General features: G+C 42.6%; 1 protein-coding gene across 1 annotated transcript; it reads right to left on the bottom strand.

Moving 5' to 3' along the window:
- Positions 1 to 125: 125 nt before the first annotated feature.
- TMEM71 (transmembrane protein 71) lies at positions 126 to 19419 on the bottom strand. Its single transcript, XM_090037718.1, has 10 exons — positions 19367 to 19419; positions 17860 to 17923; positions 17203 to 17415; positions 13960 to 14126; positions 13263 to 13457; positions 9883 to 9958; positions 7179 to 7244; positions 6949 to 7017; positions 1927 to 1949; positions 126 to 1321 (listed from the first exon to the last, which is right to left on the bottom strand). The coding sequence occupies exons 1-9, from the start codon at positions 19410 to 19412 to the stop codon at positions 1943 to 1945; spliced, it is 903 nt and encodes a 300-aa protein (XP_089893844.1). The 5' UTR covers positions 19413 to 19419; the 3' UTR covers positions 126 to 1321; positions 1927 to 1942.

Below are 19419 nucleotides of genomic sequence, written 5' to 3' on the forward strand. Positions count from 1 at the left end.
TGGAAGGCACCAGGTGCCCACGGTAAAGATTATGGCTGCAGAATTATTTGGACCTTAAATCCAGTGGCTTCTGGCCTCCTCAGTTACTCTTCCAACCCTCTGATGTCTGGCTTTCCTGAAAGTTACCCTTCTGGTTTCTGCCAACAGGAAGCACTCTTCTGGCACAGTCAAATTGTATCCTTTCTTGTTTTTTTTAATTCCTCTTTTTGTGTCTTCAAAAGTAGGAAGAGAAAATTTAAAAGAAACAAAAACCAAAAGGCTCTTACAAAAATGATACAATGAAGAGATTTAAGTATATCTATTAACTCAGCACTATCCAGAACCACTATCAGAGTTTAAATCACATAGCCTAGGAACAGACAGTGCATTTACCCCTGTGCTCAGGGTCAGATTTTGGCTTAAGCTACTTAAGCTACAGCTCACGGCCTCATGATATGAGGGGCCTCTAAATAAGAACAAAAAAACCTGGACATTTTCGTTCTAATAAGACAAAAATATACATATATCTGGCTCCTCGGTTATTATGCATATTGAGTTCATATATTTGTGCAGAAATAACAATAATTCATTTTAAAATGTCATGAAAATCCAATTTCGTGGATTATTTTTATTGTATGGGCCCTCTTAAATTGCACATAGTTTGGGGCATCAGCATGTCATAATCCGGCACTGCCTATACTCGTGTTTATCACAGCAGAAAAAAGTTCTGATATTTGTGTGTATACACATCATACTTCTGATCAGGGTTTAGTGAGCAGCTGAATGCTGAGTCATTTTTCTTCCATAGATTAAATGACACTATCCTTGGATAACTATACAGACATACTTTGCAATATCCCAGGATAAACTGTCCCTACCTTTTATCCAGGAAACTCTTTTAGGATTTATCCTGGGATACAGAAGTTGGACATCTGTAAGCTTGCATTTTGTCCCAGGATGCAATAGTAAATCTGAGATAAATGTGATGTTTGTTTGTAGCCTTTGGCCTCAAATTATGATAAAACTTTAACACAAGTAGTATGGAGAGAGAAACAAAGCTGGCAAACTCTGTTTAGACATTAACAAAAAATGGATTTGCAGGGATGGATAATCATTTGCCTACTTATACATGTGTACTTGCAAAGGCTTGGGTAGACCCCTGTGGCTCAACAGGGCCCCACTGACAAATAGTATTCTGCAGGAGCTGTGAATTTGGCCTTCATGGTTCAATTTGCAAGATCAGGTGCAGGCACTCTGCTAAGGATACTGATGATTCTGCTGAAGTTTGCAGAGACAGATGAAAGATGATGTCCAGCTATATAATGCGTAAGTGCTAGCAAACCTAGATTTAGGGAAGAGGGAAAATAAATATTGTTAATTAAATGATACCGAAAAGTACATAAATGACTAATGTGCTTTCAAGTTTCTAGGAAAAGCAAGGGGCAAGCTTTTTGCATTCTAATTTCTGACGAAACAGGTTATAAACCTGGTGACTGGGATTCAGGTCTATTTTTCTACAGGTTTTGCTAAATCATATGAAAAAAAATTAATGAATTTAATCATTTAAATTAATAATTTTAACTGAAATATCAGGCTTAAACCCCATTTCTCGCACAGGATTTCACAGCATCTTTTCAGCACAAGTGGATGCAACATTGGCTATACAGCGTATCAATAAAGACAACACCCTCCTTAACACATAAATACAATGCTAACTAAAAGAACAAGGCCCACTGACTCACCTAACATTTCTCAAGAATCCATGGGCTTTTTTTGGAAGGCCCCCTATTCCAGTAATGAGTAGATCTAATTAGAATCAGGTGATCAGGCTGGAGATTTTTTTTATGTTGCCAGAACTTTTCCCTGGAGTATTCCTTTCCCCCTAATCCCATAAGGCTTTATGGAATTGGTCATATTTCTTTATGCAAAACTAAGCATTCTACTTACCAGTTCATTCTGTCAATTATTTCCTGCAAAACAATTTCAAAATTAAAGTGTGTGTTTTTATTCTGTTCTTATTGAAACTGCTCTTTGAGATAACCAATATAAATACAGACTTACATTCTGTCACCTTTACTTTTGTTAAAGAGAACCTTATTCACACAAACAGCTTGATTCAATGCCACAGAGCTACTTGGCAGAGTAAAGTACTTCTCAGCAGATGCATCTACACAAGACACTTCTACTGCGGAGCTAATTAGTCAGTAAGCATCACTGTCTACATGTGTGGCACTATTAGGCTACAGTATGTCCGGACGGGCTACATACTACTACAGTATGTCTGGACAGTACTATCCTCTGCTCTAGGATAGTACTGTCCAACACAAGTACTATCTTACAGTGTTACAGCAGTGCAGCAAAACACAGGTGTATAGATTCATAGATGTTAGGGTTGGAAGGGACCTCAAAAGATCATTGAGTCCGACACCCTGCATAGGCAAAAAAGAGTGCTAGGTTCAGATGACCCCAGCCAGATGCCCATCCAACCTCCTCTTGAAGACCCCCAGGGTAGGGGAGAGCACCACCTCCCTTGGGAGCCCATTCCAGACCGTGGCCACTCTAACTGTGAAGAAGTTCCTTCTAATGTCCAGTCTAAATCTGCTCTCTGCTATCTTATGGCCATTATTTCTTGTAACCCCCAGAGGTGCCTTGGTGAGCAGAGCCTCACCAATTTCCTTCTGTGCCCCCATGATGAATTTATAGGCAGCCACAAGGTCACCTCTCAGCCTTCTCTTGCGGAGGCCAAAGAGGTCCAGGTGCCCTAGTCTGTCCTCATAGGGCTTGGCCTGCAAGCCCTTAACCATACGAGTGGCCCTTCTCTGGACCCTCTCCAGGTTATCCACATCCCTCTTGAAGTGTGGCACCCAAAACTGCACGCAGTACTCCAACTGCAGTCTGACATTGATGAAGACGTTGAAGAGTATCGGTCCAAGGACTGAGCCCTGCGGGACCCCACTGCCCACGTCCTTCCAGGTTGATACCGCTCCGTCCACCACCACTCTCTGGGTACGACCCTCTAGCCAATTTGCCACCCACCGGGCTGTGTAATCATCCAAGACACAGCCTCTTCATGTACATAGTGGCAGGGCATGAGGGTGCCACAGTGTGGGGGCTGCCTGCCAAAGAGCCTCACACTGTAGCTCCCTCCTGCCCCAGCCCCTCTGCCACACATTGACCTGGGTCAGAGCAGCCCTGGGCTGGCAAGCTGACCCTCAGCGCTCTCTGCCAGCCAGGGCTGCTCCACCCTGGCTCAACGTGCTACAGTCCTGGGCACACATGTAAGTGCAGTGCCTAGGAACAATAAACTCTGGCATGAGCTGCCTGGAATGTCTCGCTACATGCTAATTGCATGTATAGATACATCCTGCATGAATTAAGGTAAAATAAGCAGGCTCTGGAACTTCAGTGGTATGCAGTAAGCTGAAGAATCTCACTGGAAGCTATTGAAATTTTATTTCTTCCCTTATATGCCAAATTTATTCATGATTCAGGGTTTGTCTACATGGGAAATTTAATGCAGACTAGTGAGCTGGAAATTTACCACCCATCTTACTGTATACTGACTGCCCATGTGCCATTGGGTTTAATGGGATTTCTATTTATTTGGTGTGTGGAGGAATGGCATACTCTGTCCTACATGTTTATTGTATGCCCCAGTTACCAGACTTGAGAAGAGTCTGAACTCCCAAAATTGTGAGAGAGTGCTTATGCTAAGCAAGGGCTAGCATAAAAAAAAATGCACTAAAACTCCCAGAATGCTTCAAGGAGGTTGAGGAGTCAGCGATTGACATTCTGGTAATCACTTTCTGACCCTTAGATGAAAATACTGAACTTCTGACCTTTGAACAATGATAAAAATAGCAGACATGCCGCTTACATTGTTAAGAATAGGAAACTGCATGGCTAAACCGCAATGACGAAAAAACAACCGCATATTATGTCAGTTTTGACATTTTAACCCTGCAAAACCCAGCAAAACATATAGATGAATAATGTATTTAGGTTATAGAAAATTAGCATAAAAAATATAAAGGTCATTAAGGATTAACGTAAGAAGTGTAATGATTATAATACAAAGCGTATCACCTGATATTATAATATAGATAAGTTAACTAAATAACCAATAGAAGTAAGAATTAGAAAATGCATATGTATAAGTGTTATCATATATAACTAATAGTAAAGTTATGTTAGATGCCTCACTTCCACCATGGGGACAGTTTTGTATCTTTTGCCTAAAAAAAGATAAGGGACTCCTTTTAAATGAGCTGTTGACCAGTTCTGAGACTACTGAATCAGGCAGCCGGACCTAGCCTCCGGGTTAGAGAGTTGATTTGGGAACCTCGTGAACCAACAGACCTCCTTTAGTTTATGACTTTGTGAAACAATAAAAGTTTTAAACTGAACAGGTCTGAGCCTGTGCTTAATTCAGTCCTATATAATTCGGCATCGAGCTCCCACAAACATATTTCAACTCTCCTCTTCAATCTTGTCTCAATGTTCACTTCTGTAATTTCAAGCATAATGTATTTTTGCTACAACAGGTAAAATTTTTGCCTGGTACCTCATGTTACATGGCACTATTGAGAACCTTCCCCAGATTTAAAAAAGGAAACATTGCCCTTTTAATCCTCTCTTTTGCCAGGCACAAAAATCCAGAAGGTCCCAAATACTTTTAATTTCAGCAGCACCTATTAAGAGTTTTCGGCTGGAAAAAGATTATTTGAGGTGATCCTGATCATCCCAGGTTTTAACTCAACTCAAAGCATGAACAGCACAGCCTTTTACACCCATAGCTCTTCCAAGCTGCAGTGCTGCCCCTCTGGGTGTTAGAGCACACAGCCTGAAAGGCTTGTATCTAGAATGACTCACAACTAAAGGCTCACAGAGAAATTACATTTGTTGCATGATCAGCCCCTTGAACGCGCTCTACAGCTGTGCTCTAATGGAAGAGCATAGCTGCAGAGCACTCCAATTGTGAAGCAAACCTGGGATGATCAGGTTCACCTCAAATAAGACATCTTTTTACAGTCTCATTATATGAGGGTTCAAATGAAGGCGCTCCAAGGCAGTGTGCCTTCATTAACTTCTGTCTGCTCCAGTGGCTGGGCTGCTACAGCCCAGCCCTGCCCTGCCTCCGGTGCTGTCTCAGGATGGGAAGGGGATAAAGCAAGGGAGGTCCATTCTGGGTTGTTCCCAAATGTGCTGGAGGGAGGAGGGTGGATTGGAGCCCCGCACCTTAGCCTGTGGAGAGGGGAAGGCCAGAGCTAGGGTAAGAAGCTGCAGACCAGCAGCCTCTCTTGCTGGATTGGCTCCAAATTAGCTCAATCCCCCAGCTAATGTCTGTTGTGTCAGGAGGGTCAGCCTAACTCATGGCACTTCACAGGAAGTGCCATGAGTTACACCAGGGAAATGCACTTCTGTCTGTACCTTAACTTGAATGAGTCACAGTTCACCTACAGATCTACACAGCACTGCAGGATTGGGGCCTAAATCTATTATTCAGACATTTCTTATCATATTCGTATTCAGAAGCTACATCCATGGAGCTTTCTTCATGAAAAACACACACCCTTCCTTTGGTCTAGCAGAACCATTGTCTTTATTCACGCTACGAACAGGTTTAAATGTTAACTGCTTTAAAAGTGGGGAACAGGGGGGTTTTGCAGCTTGGAAGCAGGCAATAGCTCTTATTATGTAACTCTTACATCTGCTATGAATGAAGCCGGGTTAAAATGACAATGGTTTTACTACACCGGTCTCTCCATAGGAACAAGTAGATGTAAGTTATATAACAGCTTGTTGCTCTACCACTGGACATCAATACAACTGTTGTATCTGTCTGTACGCTTAGGCCATCAAGCCCGTGTACTGCTCCTTTCCATGCCATGCATTCTGATCTGTCAGATTACAGTATTCAGTCAAAGCAAAACACTGTCCCAAGCCTAGCTGTCATGTTGGCCTGCACAGTTAAGACAGGCCCATTTCCAGAGGTGTAGCAAGCTCATTTAGCATCCAGGTTGGAGAGGGTGAGAGGGAGTGGTATGCTGACCACTGGGGATGGCGAGGGGGTGGTCAGTGAGGGACAGGGAAGTCTTACTTGCTTGGGCTCCTTGTACAGAGAATTCAGCTACTGCTGCCACTGCTGTTGCTGGAGTTGATGTTGCCTTCCCTGTACAGAGAGCCTGGCCAGCAGCAGTGGCTAGAGAGAGTCCAGCACAGCAGTCCCTTGGCCCAGGCTCCCACCGCAGCCACCCTTGGAACCCTGTCTGCTCCCCCCTCCCTCCTCAGATGCTGCTCGGCACAGGGCTGCACCTGCTGTGAGAAAAACTTCTGGGAGGCGGGGGTAGAAATCGCCATTCCACTTACCTCCCACCTCCCCAGATGCACTGCTGGGTGCAAGGCTGCTCCGATGGCCTGGCAGTAGTAAAGATGCTGGGGGGGTGGGGTGGAGATTCAGCCACCCCCTCACAGTCAGTGCTGGGACTGGTGGCTCACTTGTTCTGCTCTATTATGCTACTGCCACTTTTGTAGCCAATGCCAAACACAATTCATAGGCTGTTAGGGACTGGAAGGGACCTTGCAAGTTCATTGGGTCCAGACCCCCTGCACTAGGCAGGAAAGACTACTGGGGTCAGGTGACCCCAGCAAGGTGACTGTCCAGTCTCCTCTTGAAGATTTCCAGCGTAGGTGATTGCGGGGTGAGAGAGAGAGACTAACATTGCAGCTGTCTGCCTTTGACTTTTTTAGCCCAAAGGTGGGTTGTTTGGGAGCAGCCCCTACAGTATAAGATGGCAGTACACAGACAAATGAAAAGTTTGTATAAACACAAAGCAGCTACAAAAACAGCTCCCCTCTATTTGCAGATCTTGCATTGTCACCCTTTGCCAACAAGGAATAATGACAGACTCCTTTCTTCCTCTTAAACAACAATTCATCAGCATTTTGCAAAGTTTTTGCACAACTTACCGCAATTTGGTGGTTTTGAAAGACATGACAAGCCTGAAAACAGGTGACATGGCAGCATCTTTGGGGCAAAAGAACAGTGCATTTTAAATTTAAGATCCAATGACTGACTAAATGCCAACTTATGGCATCAGAGGGCAAAGCTTGGATCAGCTAGCACATGCATGTCTAAAGACAGAATTCAGCCCTTGAATCCAGTAAAATATTATTTGAGGTATAAAGAAAGTCTGTACTTACAAAGTAAAATTATCAGCAGCAAAAAGGTCAGCAGATGGACAAAGACTCCTCCCAGGAAGCATCTGAAACCATAACAATAACCTTAATATTTAGAAAATACAATATACAGATACTGGGCCAATGCATTGGTGGAGTGGTGCTCGGCCTCCAGCCTGAGGGCCAGATCCAGGCCATGGAGCTGTGTCACCTAGCCCACGGAGCTCCCCCTAGCTGGGGAAATTTGGCAGCAGGGGAATGGTGGCAGCATTAATTCCCACTCTCCTGCTGCCAAATTTCTGGACCCATAGGGAGCCTTATGGGCCAGATAATGTGACCCTGCGCACTAAATCAAGCTAACACATGGAGTTGGTCCATAGCTAGATTCAGGCATGTTGATCCAGACCAACACACTGGGTTGGGCTGGCATGCAGGGTCAGAACAGCATGCTGGATCCCACCGGTAGACCACCTCCAGGCATTGACCCAAATTTTGGGATCCAGCCTGTGGACTGACCCCACACCAGTCATCAGAGCTACAGGGCCAAGATGTTGGTGCCACTGCTTGCTATACCATGCACTACCCACATCTCCGGGACAAGCCTTCAGTGAATCAGAATTGGTAACATGCCTTACAAAAAAATTACCATATTTTCTTGCATGCAACACACCCCAGAATATAATATGCACCTTCTTCTTGAAAGGCAAAATGAAGAAGAAAAGATCTTTCCCGGTAGTCAATAACTGAGTAGCAGCAGCTGGGGACCCAGCTTTCTCATTGTTCTGATCCTTGTGGATTTGGGCAGGCAATTATTTGGGCCTGTTGGCCACATAGGCAGTTTTGGGGGGAACTGTCATGGACTGATCAGCATCCGTCTCCCACACACAGGCCAGAGCCCACGCACCCTGTGACTAAGAGCACACAGCCCCAGCCCTGACCCCCACACCCACTCCAGACTTGCCCTGGCCAAATGGACCAGCCAGAACCTGTACTTACAGCTCTGAACCCGGCTTGGCCTGTGCCTGCTCCAGACTCACCCACCGATACTGAGCAGTGGCAGCGGCTGGGCAGAAGCTGCTGCTCATCATGGGGGAAAAGCAGGCTCTCCCGCTCAGCACTGCCGGGCCCTTCTTGCTGCACCCACCCAGAGCCTGTGCCTGGGCTACCCTGAGGCTCCTCTCCACCACTGTCACTGCTGTCTCCAGACCATCCAGTGGGGCAGTGGTGGCAGTGCAGAGGAGCCGCAGGGCAGCTCAGGTGTGGGCCCTGGGCAGCTGCAACAAGAGCCTGGCAGTGGTGAGAGGAAGGGCCCGCTTTGCCCCCACATTGAGCAGCAGCTTCTGCCTACCACTGCCACTGCTCAGTGTGGGTGGGCTAGTCCAGAGTGGGTGTGGGGCAGGCTGGGCTCAGGGCTGGGGCTGCGCACTGTTGGCAGTGGTAGGGGCTGCGCACTGTTGGCAGTGGTAGGGAGGAGCTGCAGGGTGCACAGGCTCTCAGGTTGTGTGTGTCTGTGTGTGTGTGTGGTGGGGGGTAGGGGGGACAGTGCTGACCATCCCGTGGCAGCTCCCTGAAACTGCCTATATGGCCCACGGGCCCAAATCTTTGACATCATTAACTATAACTACGGTTCTATGTTCCACCTATAATAATAAAAGGAGTAAAAAAACTGAATTAAACAAACAGCATTTTAGCACTGAAGAGCAGAGGAGGCAAGAACTTTTAGTTGTCTTGTGGATAGATTACAAACACAAATGTGGTTAGGCAAAGTCTTTGGCTATATAGCAAGTTAAAGGAAGTCAGTGCTGTACTATGTGTGTTAATACCCTCAAATATAATTTTTGTCTTCCTGTTCCTTGCCCTCTAACTTTTATAATTAGGTTAATGAAATCAGACTTCTTAATTGTATTTGAATTGCCTAACCTCAAATAAATGGTTAAAGCAGATTTAATGATGTAATCCAGTTGAATCTGAGAGGATAATTTCTTATAGAAGTTTATTTGAAAGAGATATATTAGAGTTTAAAGCACTGGTTCCCACTTCTCTCCCCTCCACCCAGACTGTCTCTCACCCATTGACTCCTCAATCTGCATCTTCACTGACTGCCTACCTTGTACGCACACCAGCCCAGCCTCTGGCTTCTTTCTGGTTTTTAAACTTTTCACTCCATCCAGGAAGAGCACACACCAACTGCTGAAACTTGCTCAGCCTGACAAAGGGTTTTTGAACCCAAAAGCTTGCTTAAATTTTTTTTTTCCCAGCTACTGAAGTTGGTCTAATAAAAGAGATCAGATTCACCCAAAGAAGCTTTTCTACCTATGTTCTTAGACCAACACGGCTACAACCTACACCCCTGTAGTTTAAAGCATTTAAACTTTAAATGTATACATAAAAATGGTATTTCCTATTTAATTAATTGCATAGCACATGGGCAAGACATGGACGGTTAAGGTGTATAGCTTGAAATACATATTTGAGCCTTTAATTCATACCTGCTAATACCTGATACGTGCATGTGAATCATACAGTTGTATAGAGCCAATCAGGTGTCATAGCTGCATCCTAATATCCAATCTGCACACAGTAATATTTATTTGCATAAGCAGTCACATGCAAACATATCTTCACAAATATGTATACCTGACTGTAAAATCTAGCTCCAAATATTATGTTTATGTATCAGCTCACAAACAAGTGTTATTTTAAAGAAAATGAAATCAAAATTACCTGGCACAAATGGAGATGATTAAACACATGGACAGCATAATTATTTGATAAAACACATTTTTCAATGTGTTGGATTCTAAGGAAAAAACAATAAAAAAGGACAAAATCAGGACAACTGCCATTTCTAGACATGTGAGTTAAAACATTATAGTTTTGTCACTCCTTTGACATTGCAAACTAGAAATTCAGATAAGATAGAGTGCTTATTAGGGAAAGGATGCTTCATTCAACTCTAACATAACATTCACCATGGGGTAATAGGAGTTTCTGCACTGACTTCAATTGGGGAGGGTCAATAGGAGTTTCTGACATTCAACTGGGGTTAAGTCAAACCCGCTAGCTGAAAAAAAATGCTATACTTTATGTAGGTACATTAGCCAATGCATTCAAATTCATTTTCTTTGAAAGCTCTTAACTCTATATCTATTCAATTATAACTTCCTTCCAAATGCTGGGTAAAACTGAATTGTTCCACTATATCTTCCTCAATTGAACAAATGTGACAATAAGCATAATGTATGTAAAAATGGTTATAAATAATACTCATAATTCCAAAATAATAGATGTCCTTGAAAATAAAATGTTTAGATTTCACAACAAACAGAAACAAATCTATTTACAAATCTCAAAATTTGGACATTTATCTGTTAGACTATCCAAGAAAAGTTTATTACTCAGTTAAATTCACAAATATATTTCTGAATTGTCAAAATATATTTTTTATACTCTAGGATTAGAGTGAAATATTTGCTTAACTGAAATCAAGAGGAATTGTGTTCAGTGACCAAAACAGGGCCAAGATTTCTGCTTCATGAATTTGTGGAGGATATACTATGCTGTTCCTACATTATAGTAGATGTAAACTTTATGTTAAATTTTAAGTGCAAATATGAACACAACCTTAACTAAGGAGCTGGGAGGACTCCTCTAACATACTTTGTTTAAAGGCATAACCTTGTGACTAAAAAAGGTTATTCGCTTAAACAAATGTAATGTAAAAAACACTTCTTAACTTGGAGAAAAGCTTCCTGTAAACCTTTTATACCTTGCTTAAGACTAATTTCCTTGGGCATTTTTACACATGCAGGCACTGCAGCACCAGGTGTGTTGAAAAGCGCCCAGTGTCGCAGTTGTGTAAGTGGCGAAATGCACATCAGTGCTGAGGAAATGGTGGCAGCGTGCTTTTGAGCTAACACTCATAGAAGGTACTTACGTTCAAAAGCATGCTGGTGCCACTTTCTACACGCTGACATGCATTTTGCCACAGTGCAGCGTAGTGTGCGTCAGCTTACCTGTAGAGCAGACTCAATTAATTGAGTCTGGTCCAAAGCAGTGGATCTCCGGCACGTCACGGGACAAAAAAGTATGTGGATAAATGCCCCTTGTTCCTGAGAACATGCATAATAATAGCCTTGAAACTGACAAGACTATGTCACTTCAAGGTTGCCTAACTATCCTTAAAATTGGCAGCTTCTAGACAGTTTCACGAATGCTGAAATTAAATTAAATGCAGCTAGGTAAAAAAAAGTAGACAGTGAGTGCATTTACACATGCCCCCAACTGCACAGTTTTTACTGCGCAGTCATTTAGTACTTGTTTCTTGAAACTACTAAATGACTGCGCAATAACCGCAATTACTCAGTGGTGCATGGATCGTTTCTGACCATGCTGTGCAACAGCAATAAGCTACTGCACAGTAGCATCGGTATCACAATTCACTGCTGCCGATACTACCTTGCTGTAGCAGTGGGCTACATCGCTTGTGGCTATGGTGGCATAGAGTCTTGTGTAGATGTGCCCAGTGGGACTGAACGATGCAAGGCATTTAAGTGACCAGGCACTTAACTGATATACAAGCAACTTGTGTTTGTTACAATGCAACACCTGTACCATGTTACATTTATTACAGCATACAAATTCATGGTACACCCACATCTTGAATACTGTATGCAGTTCTGGTCTCTGCATGTCAAAAGAGATGTAGTAAGATCGGAAAAGGTACAAAGAAAGGCAATCAAAATGATCAGGGGTATGGAACAGCTGCTATAGCATAATAAACTAAAAAAGGTGAAGACTCTCATTTAACAAAGAAAAAGGGTGATAGAGGTCTATAAAATCATGAAGGGTATGGACCAAATGAACAGGGAACTGTTGTTCACCAAGTCCCAAAATACTAGAACTAAGGGCACCCACTGAAATTAGTAGGAGGCAGATTAAAAACTAACAGGAGAAAGTACTTTTTATGTAATGTGTAGTTAACTTGTGGAATACACTGCCTGGGAGGTAGTAGAGGCAGATAACACATCCAGATTCAAAAAAGGGTTTAAACAAATTCATAGATGATAGATCTATTAAATAACTATTAAACAGAACAGTTAGAAATGTATCTTCTGGCATCTCTAAACTAGTGCTGGTGGATGTCAGGGAGGGTAATGAACAGGGATAGGTCACTCCAGATACACCCAGTCCAATGCTCTCCCTGTCTAAAGCATCCAATTTTGCCACCCGTCAGAGACAGGATACTGGATTAGATGAACCACTCATCTACCCCAGCATGACACTTCTTATGCTCTTATGTTCAATAAACAACATGGGACTGGTGTGGTATTATGTAGTTAATATCATCTACTTATCTGATATGCATATAAAGGGTCACGGCTACAGGTTGCCCAACACTGCAGTATGGTGCACTATGGCAAAGCAGTGATCACATGGGTCTACATGTGATCAGCACCATAGTGCTGCGCTCTCCCATTTTAGCGCACCACTATGGCAACATAGTGGTGAAATCTAATCGTGTGCTGCACACGTGGCGCAGGACAGGCAGTTCCTGTCCTATGCTTTAGAGCACAGCGCCGTAGCAACATCATCTTTAGGGCAACGTGTAGACATGCCCAAAGCGTATCTGACATCTGTGTATACAAAATGAAAACTAATGTTGGAGAATGATATTGTTACTTGTTTTGAGGAATTCCTACCATGATTAAATAATAAGGTCTATTCAAAACAGTAAATGTTTTTTGTGGATACAAGTGAACATTTGAAACTAAATGTCATTCAGTGGGATTAATAAAGGATGGATTTTTGTTTGAAACTTTTTACAAAAATGAGATGTTTTAAATTTCTTGTTTTGATCTTTGTTTGCCTTTTCTCCCAGTCCCCCCTTTCCCTGCTATTATTTTTCCATTTTGTCATTAAAATGGAGGGGTAAAAGGGATGAAAAGGAGGATGAAAGGAAAAATGGAAGTTTTAACTTTCAAATTGAATAAAAATGGGGACTCTTTTAAGTCTTGAATAAAGCTTATCTTACACATTTTCATTTGAAAAAAATGTCAGCTGTCTCTAAAAATAATAAATTATGAAGAAAAATCTTAACTCACTTGAATAAACCAAAGTTTCTTCAAACTCATTTGCCATAAACTGGGAGCAGGAAGAGGAATCATAAAACTGTTTCCTTGACTGGCTGTATGTCTCAGCTTTAGTGAGAGAGGGTTCCTTAGCTGCTGGAGTTTGCCTTTCTGACATCCAGGAATTGCAGCTGAGAGAAAATTCAGAGTCACCTATAAGAGAGGCAGCTGTAAATGTTTATGATTCACTGTAAGGAAAGCGTTTAAAGAACTAGTTGCAGTATTAGATTTTGAAGGAAGTAAGAACACTCACTCACAAGAGCTTTCTCAAATGGTTGAGGGCTAGAAGTTGGAATTCCCAATATATTTTTTAAAAATATAGGGGAAATATGAAGAATAAGGAAAAAAAATGCGTAACATTGAACAAAGTAAGGCTATGAAACATTTAAGGTAGAAACATCAATTGATAAATAGGAAAAACAACACTGAATAAGTCTCACCTTCATGGAGAAAGATATTTTTGTCTTCTATAGCTACCAGTTCAATTTACTATTTAAAACTCTAGTTACATTTCCCCACCTTGCATTGCTAATCTAAGCAGAGCTCCTGCACAAATCCTGTGACAATAGTTACTGATTTGCAAGGTTCCTAACATTAACAGACTATACCATCACAAGTTCCAACAAGGAACACAATTACTATACTTACAACAGGCACTTACCATAGTTACAGCTCTGACTGGTATCTAGTTTACCGCACCCATCAATCCAAGGTTCTTCCATATGAGAAGAATCCATATCACTAAGGACTGTGCTGTTGCTCCATGAATGCGAGGCACTGAGATTAAACAGACTAGCAAGAGAACGATCCCGGATTTTCTTCCTTCTCCTGAATATCCTGGAAAGGAACGAAACTGTATATTTAAAAGGGACTTGTTAAATTAGTTTTAGATACTAAAAAAGAACATTGTCTAGAGGTTTGCATATGGAATGAAAAGGGTCAGGACTCTTGCATGCCGTACCACTCTAAATAATGTGGCTATCTGTCACAGGGCACTAGGGTGTCCTGCTCCTTTTAAAGGCTGGAACTGCTAGGGAGAGAGCCCTGGCAGTCAGTTGGGAGCCCCAGAGCAGCCAGAATGAGTTAGTTGGCCCATGCCTGCCAGCACTCACCTGACCAGAAGGGGTAGGGCCTGGCTCATATATAAACCCCAGGCCTGAGGCCAGAAGGCAGTTCTCTGCCAGCAGCCAAGGGGGAAGGAGCTCTCCTAGAGAAAAGGGGAGAGGCCTGACTGCAAGTGCAGCTTCTGGTACTTTTGAGGGACAGAGCATGCTCTGTGCGACTGGAATTATGTCATAGCCGGGCAGCTTGAGTTATGTTATAGCCTTGGGGCTTGCATGTGGTTTTCTGTTTATAACACTGATGGTTTGGGTGAGACTATTTGGGGAAGGAGGAGGCCTCGTCGGGGGCCCACTGCAGCATGGGGACCCTGGTGCCAGAGAGGGTGCAGTGTTTGGGGCATACAGGCCTTGGTGCCAGTGAGGTGCAGAGCGAGGCAAAGCTGTGGAGAGCCCAGGCACCAGTGAGGTGTAGAGTAAGACGGGGCTGCGGAGAGCCCAGGGAGGACAAGGGGGCCAAATTACAACAAGGCCTAGACCGGACAACATCAGTACCATCTGTGAGGCTTGGGGCATGGTAAAGGGGTGGTTGGAGCCACGCATATAACCCATAAGGCTGGGGTGTCCCGGGACATCTATTTTGAAATGGGACTCATGGGGTTCAGGAAAATCCATCAAGACTGTGTCCAACAGGATGTGAAGGCAGCCTTCCTATATTACAAAAATATATCAAGATGTGGTGGGAGAGAATAAAGGGTGCCCATCGGCCGAATTGGCACGGTCAAGGGGTCTTAGGGGTAACATGGCCATCCTTAGGGACCCCATCCCATGACACTACTTCTAGTTTGGAAGCCAGCCTGCAAGGGTTAAATATATATAAACACTAGGGCTGTGCGAAGCTTCGGTCCTTGATTTGATTCAGTGGAGATTTGGTCTGATTGAGTGGCTGAATCTCCAAATCCAGATCAAATCAGGAGACCCTTTAATCTCTCCAAATCAAATCGGAACCCTCTGAATTGATTCGGAGAGATTCAGTGATTCAAACATAGACGTGGCTTTAAATATTTTTTCTACATACCTCTAGGTAGCAGGTGGCTCGTGAGATGCTGGGGCACATGGAGTGTCCCACAGAAGAGGTGGGGGCTCCCCAGCACACTTGGAAGCAGACCTGGAAGTGGACCAGAATCACTTCCAGCCCACTTCTGGGTCTGCAGCACCCCCCTGGCTTGGTGACTGGGTCTGGGGGGTCCACCTGTGGCCGATCACGGAGTTGGGTGGGTGCAGGGGAGCCCCCCAGCATGCTCCCCAGCAGACCCAGATGTGGACTGGAAGTACTTCCTGTCCACTTCCTGGTTTGCCACCAGGCACTTGGAGGGCCCCCCCACCTCACAGTCCAGTGGGATGCTCCATCTGCCCCAGCATCGCAGCATTCACGAACCATGCTGGTACCTCGAGGTATGTAGAAAAAACATTTAAAGCTGTGTCTATGGCCGAATCACTGATTCTCCGAATCAGCATTGAATCATCAGATTCGGATTCAGCTAAATCAAATCAGGACAGTGATTCGAATTAGCGAATCAAATCACTGTTGCCGATTTGGGCTGAATCCAAATCGAATAGGGCCTGCTTTGCATACCCCTAATAAGCACTACACTCATGCCAGAGAGACACACATTACCTTTCCCTATGGAAGTTTCCCACTTTTAAAATGGGTCCAAAAATACTTGCTACTTTCACTGGGGTGTTGCAATTAATTTGTTTCAAAACTGCCTTTGGATCCTCAGGTGAACAATATTAGCTGCAATGACATTATGGAACTGGAACTTGCTTAGGTAACACTTCAGTTGAAGAAAAATGAAAGTCTTACTTGAATAAAGATTTCAGGACAGTATTTCTGTTACAGTAATGCTTCTTGAAAGCATGAAAATATTATTTATTTCTCTCTCTCTAGTCTTTCTTCCTTTGGCAAATTGTGTATTTTGGTGTCTTTCTGAAAACAGAAGCTTTTTGTTTATTCTCTAGCATTCTTATTGCATTAGTAGGAAGGTGCATACCCAGAGAAGCAGCTCAGGAAATTTTCAATCACAACTGAGCATCAAAGATATGTGTTACATACTTACTTGGTATGGTCATGCCAAAAATGGCTCAAAGATTACTTTCAGTCTTTCAAGCTGTAGCAGTGAAATAGTGAAAATGAAAGGGGTTATGCAGACTAAGGTGGACGTTTCACATCAAATAATATATGTTTTCTAGTAAGCATCATTTGGGGCCTTCAATATGCACAATAGGGTCCATTTATTGGACCAAATACTGTAATTATATTCAGTTTTTGCTCACGCTTTACTTAAGCAACACTTTTATGTTGACTCACTGAAAATTACATGTTCACTACATTTTAGCATAGAAATTACTGTATTTTGTAGGTTAGCCAACCCCCCAAATCTTGTTCCTTAAAATATTAACATTATTATACCCAGTTTCAGGTGCTCGCTTATTTTTCTGTACACACAAGAGTAACACTTTTGGAAAACTAAGTAAATAAGAAGCAGCAAGGCATGAAAAGCAGTAATTTTTGGGTAGTTCTATTTTTCTTTTATATTTACTGTCAGTAATACCTGTGTGGTTACTTTTTGGCAACGTTAAAGGCATGACTATGAGAGTCAAGTATCTTCAACCACTATAATTTTTCTGAATTACTTTGGTTGGAGGGTTCTGTTGCAGTTGTAAAACTGGAAGTGATTGGTGTAAAAATAAAGAAAAGTTAATATAATAGATCATTATAAATATTTTCTGACTCCAGCTGAGCTCAGAATTGGAGCCAATTCCCAATACATGTAGACATGTAGTTCACTTACTTCACTAAGTTTTCCTTGTAGGTTATACTTGTCTGCGATGGAGTCAATGTTACGTTGCCATCTTCATCTGCCAGAAAACTGTCTTCAGTCAAAATGTAATAGCCATTAGCAAGAAGCCGAGGACTCCGGCGACACGTGAAGAGAGAGCCAGTCAAGGGGTTTATTGAACAACATTCATAGGACATTTCATTATCCAGAAAGCTATAAGCATAACTGAGAAGGAAAGAAAACAAATTTTGGTAAGTGAATGCCTACATAGTACAAGGCCACAATTCAATGATAGATTCCAGAAGAAATACAGTTTAAAAAGAATTTTGACCAAAGAAAAAGAGGATGATATTAAATTACCTGGAGTACTCATGTACCACTGCCCTCTCTTGGGTTTAATTACAGCATCTGTGTTGCATCCCCTATGTTGCAATCACACAATGGAAATTCTACTTCAGCTCATGGGTCCAACAATATCTGAATTATATATATATGTCTACTACAACTGTGAAGTTTCAAGTGGCCACGGAGAGCAGCATATGCATTAAATGCAAGGTGGTCATGGTTTGAGACTAGTATTGGCACCTCAGTCTTAAATGGGAATTAAAAAGAATGATTTTCAAACACAAAGGAAAAATGAAATGGGACAAAGATCGTTTTACTCAGTACCTTGGCAAAATGTGTCCAGGGGACACTCTTTGCCCGTGCTCTTCTTGATCAGACTCTGAAGAACCTGTTGGGATAAAGACCAGATAAGGAGAAATCCCAGCAGAAGTGCATTTACACAGGCATGTCCAGTGATAGCTGGACTAGCTGACTGGTTTTCACTTTTAATAAGCCTTAGAGCAGTGATTCCTCGTTAGGATTCTGGGGCACCCTGGAGTGTCGCCAGATCCTCTGAAGAATCCTGCAAGCTAAAAGGAGTTAGGCAGATAAGCCAGGCTCAGGCTTGTTGCTGTCTGCACAGTCCCCACCCCTACTGTCCAGCCCCTGTGTAAGGAGGAAAGAAATATAAACTAGCTTTTGAAATTTGGGTGCCACTCAATTCACAAAAATTAAGGAGAGTTGTTCTGAGTCCTGTGAAGGATGTATCGAATCCAGAAAAGTTAAGAACTACTGCCTTAAAGAAAGTTTGTGGCTTTGGGGGGGGGGTGTTTGTTTTTTTACTCCTTTAAAAGGAAAGGAAAAGAGACCTAAGGAGAGAAATCAGAATGACTGTGGATAGATAAAATGAATCCTAATGCAACTTAGGCTTGGATTGCATCATTTCAACAAAAGCGGCAGAAATTCAAGACTTTGTACAGTCTGTGCCTGCCAGTACTACTGCTCTGCACACATTAATGCTCTTCCCACAAGACACATTCATGTCTTGTGGGAAGAAAAATCCAGGCTTACACAAAGCAAGAGGTACATTTTAATGGTGTAATTTTGGATGCCTGATTCACTGTGAACAGCATATGCACAGATTCATTTGAACAATAGTGTTGGAGTTTTCTGATTGTGATTTCTCGGTGGCATTAAAGAGACACACTATTGCCACTACATGGTGTTATTATGCAAGGGACATCTGCAGATGTGGCACGGCAAGGATGCTGATAATGGAAAACATTTAAGAATAATGATCACAGGAGAATGTGGAACTAGGATCGACTCCCATTCAGGTAGTGCAAACCCCCGAAGCATTATGCTCAGCATCTCATGCTGAAGTTATGCAAGGCCTTCATCAGTGGAAAGAAATAGGTCTAAAATGGGGTTTAAGTTTATTGGACAAGATGAAGCAAAGGAAAGATCAGAACATTTTGGGATGGCAGCTGACAGAAGTTTCCTTTAGTACAGCAACTAGACTACAAGGGTACTGCTAAAACATCAGTCAGCTATTTATACAGACATGTGTCAGAGGCATGTTGTTCAGAATTCAGCTTTACACATCAATTTGTATTTTATGTATATTAACAGCTAGTGAAGTACTCTTTTCTCTACTGATTTTATTTTTAAAAATTATGACTTTTCAACCAATGGGAAAAACTTAGTTTCAAAGGAGGAAATGCATATGCATTTTAAAGGGCAACCTCTGTTGGAAAAAAGAGTACATATCCTGACAGGTGCTTATTAGGTCTCGGTAATAACTCAAAATATAAAATCTAAGCAGTAAGTCCTGAGGTGGAGGGAATCATACATTTACTTGCTGTTGGTGTTGACATTAGATGAGATATTTGATACATCTTGAAA

Source organism: Crocodylus siamensis, chromosome 3, assembly GCF_052110815.1.
Source record: "Crocodylus siamensis isolate JL-2025a chromosome 3, ASM5211081v1, whole genome shotgun sequence".
Taxonomy (NCBI): domain Eukaryota; kingdom Metazoa; phylum Chordata; order Crocodylia; family Crocodylidae; genus Crocodylus; species Crocodylus siamensis.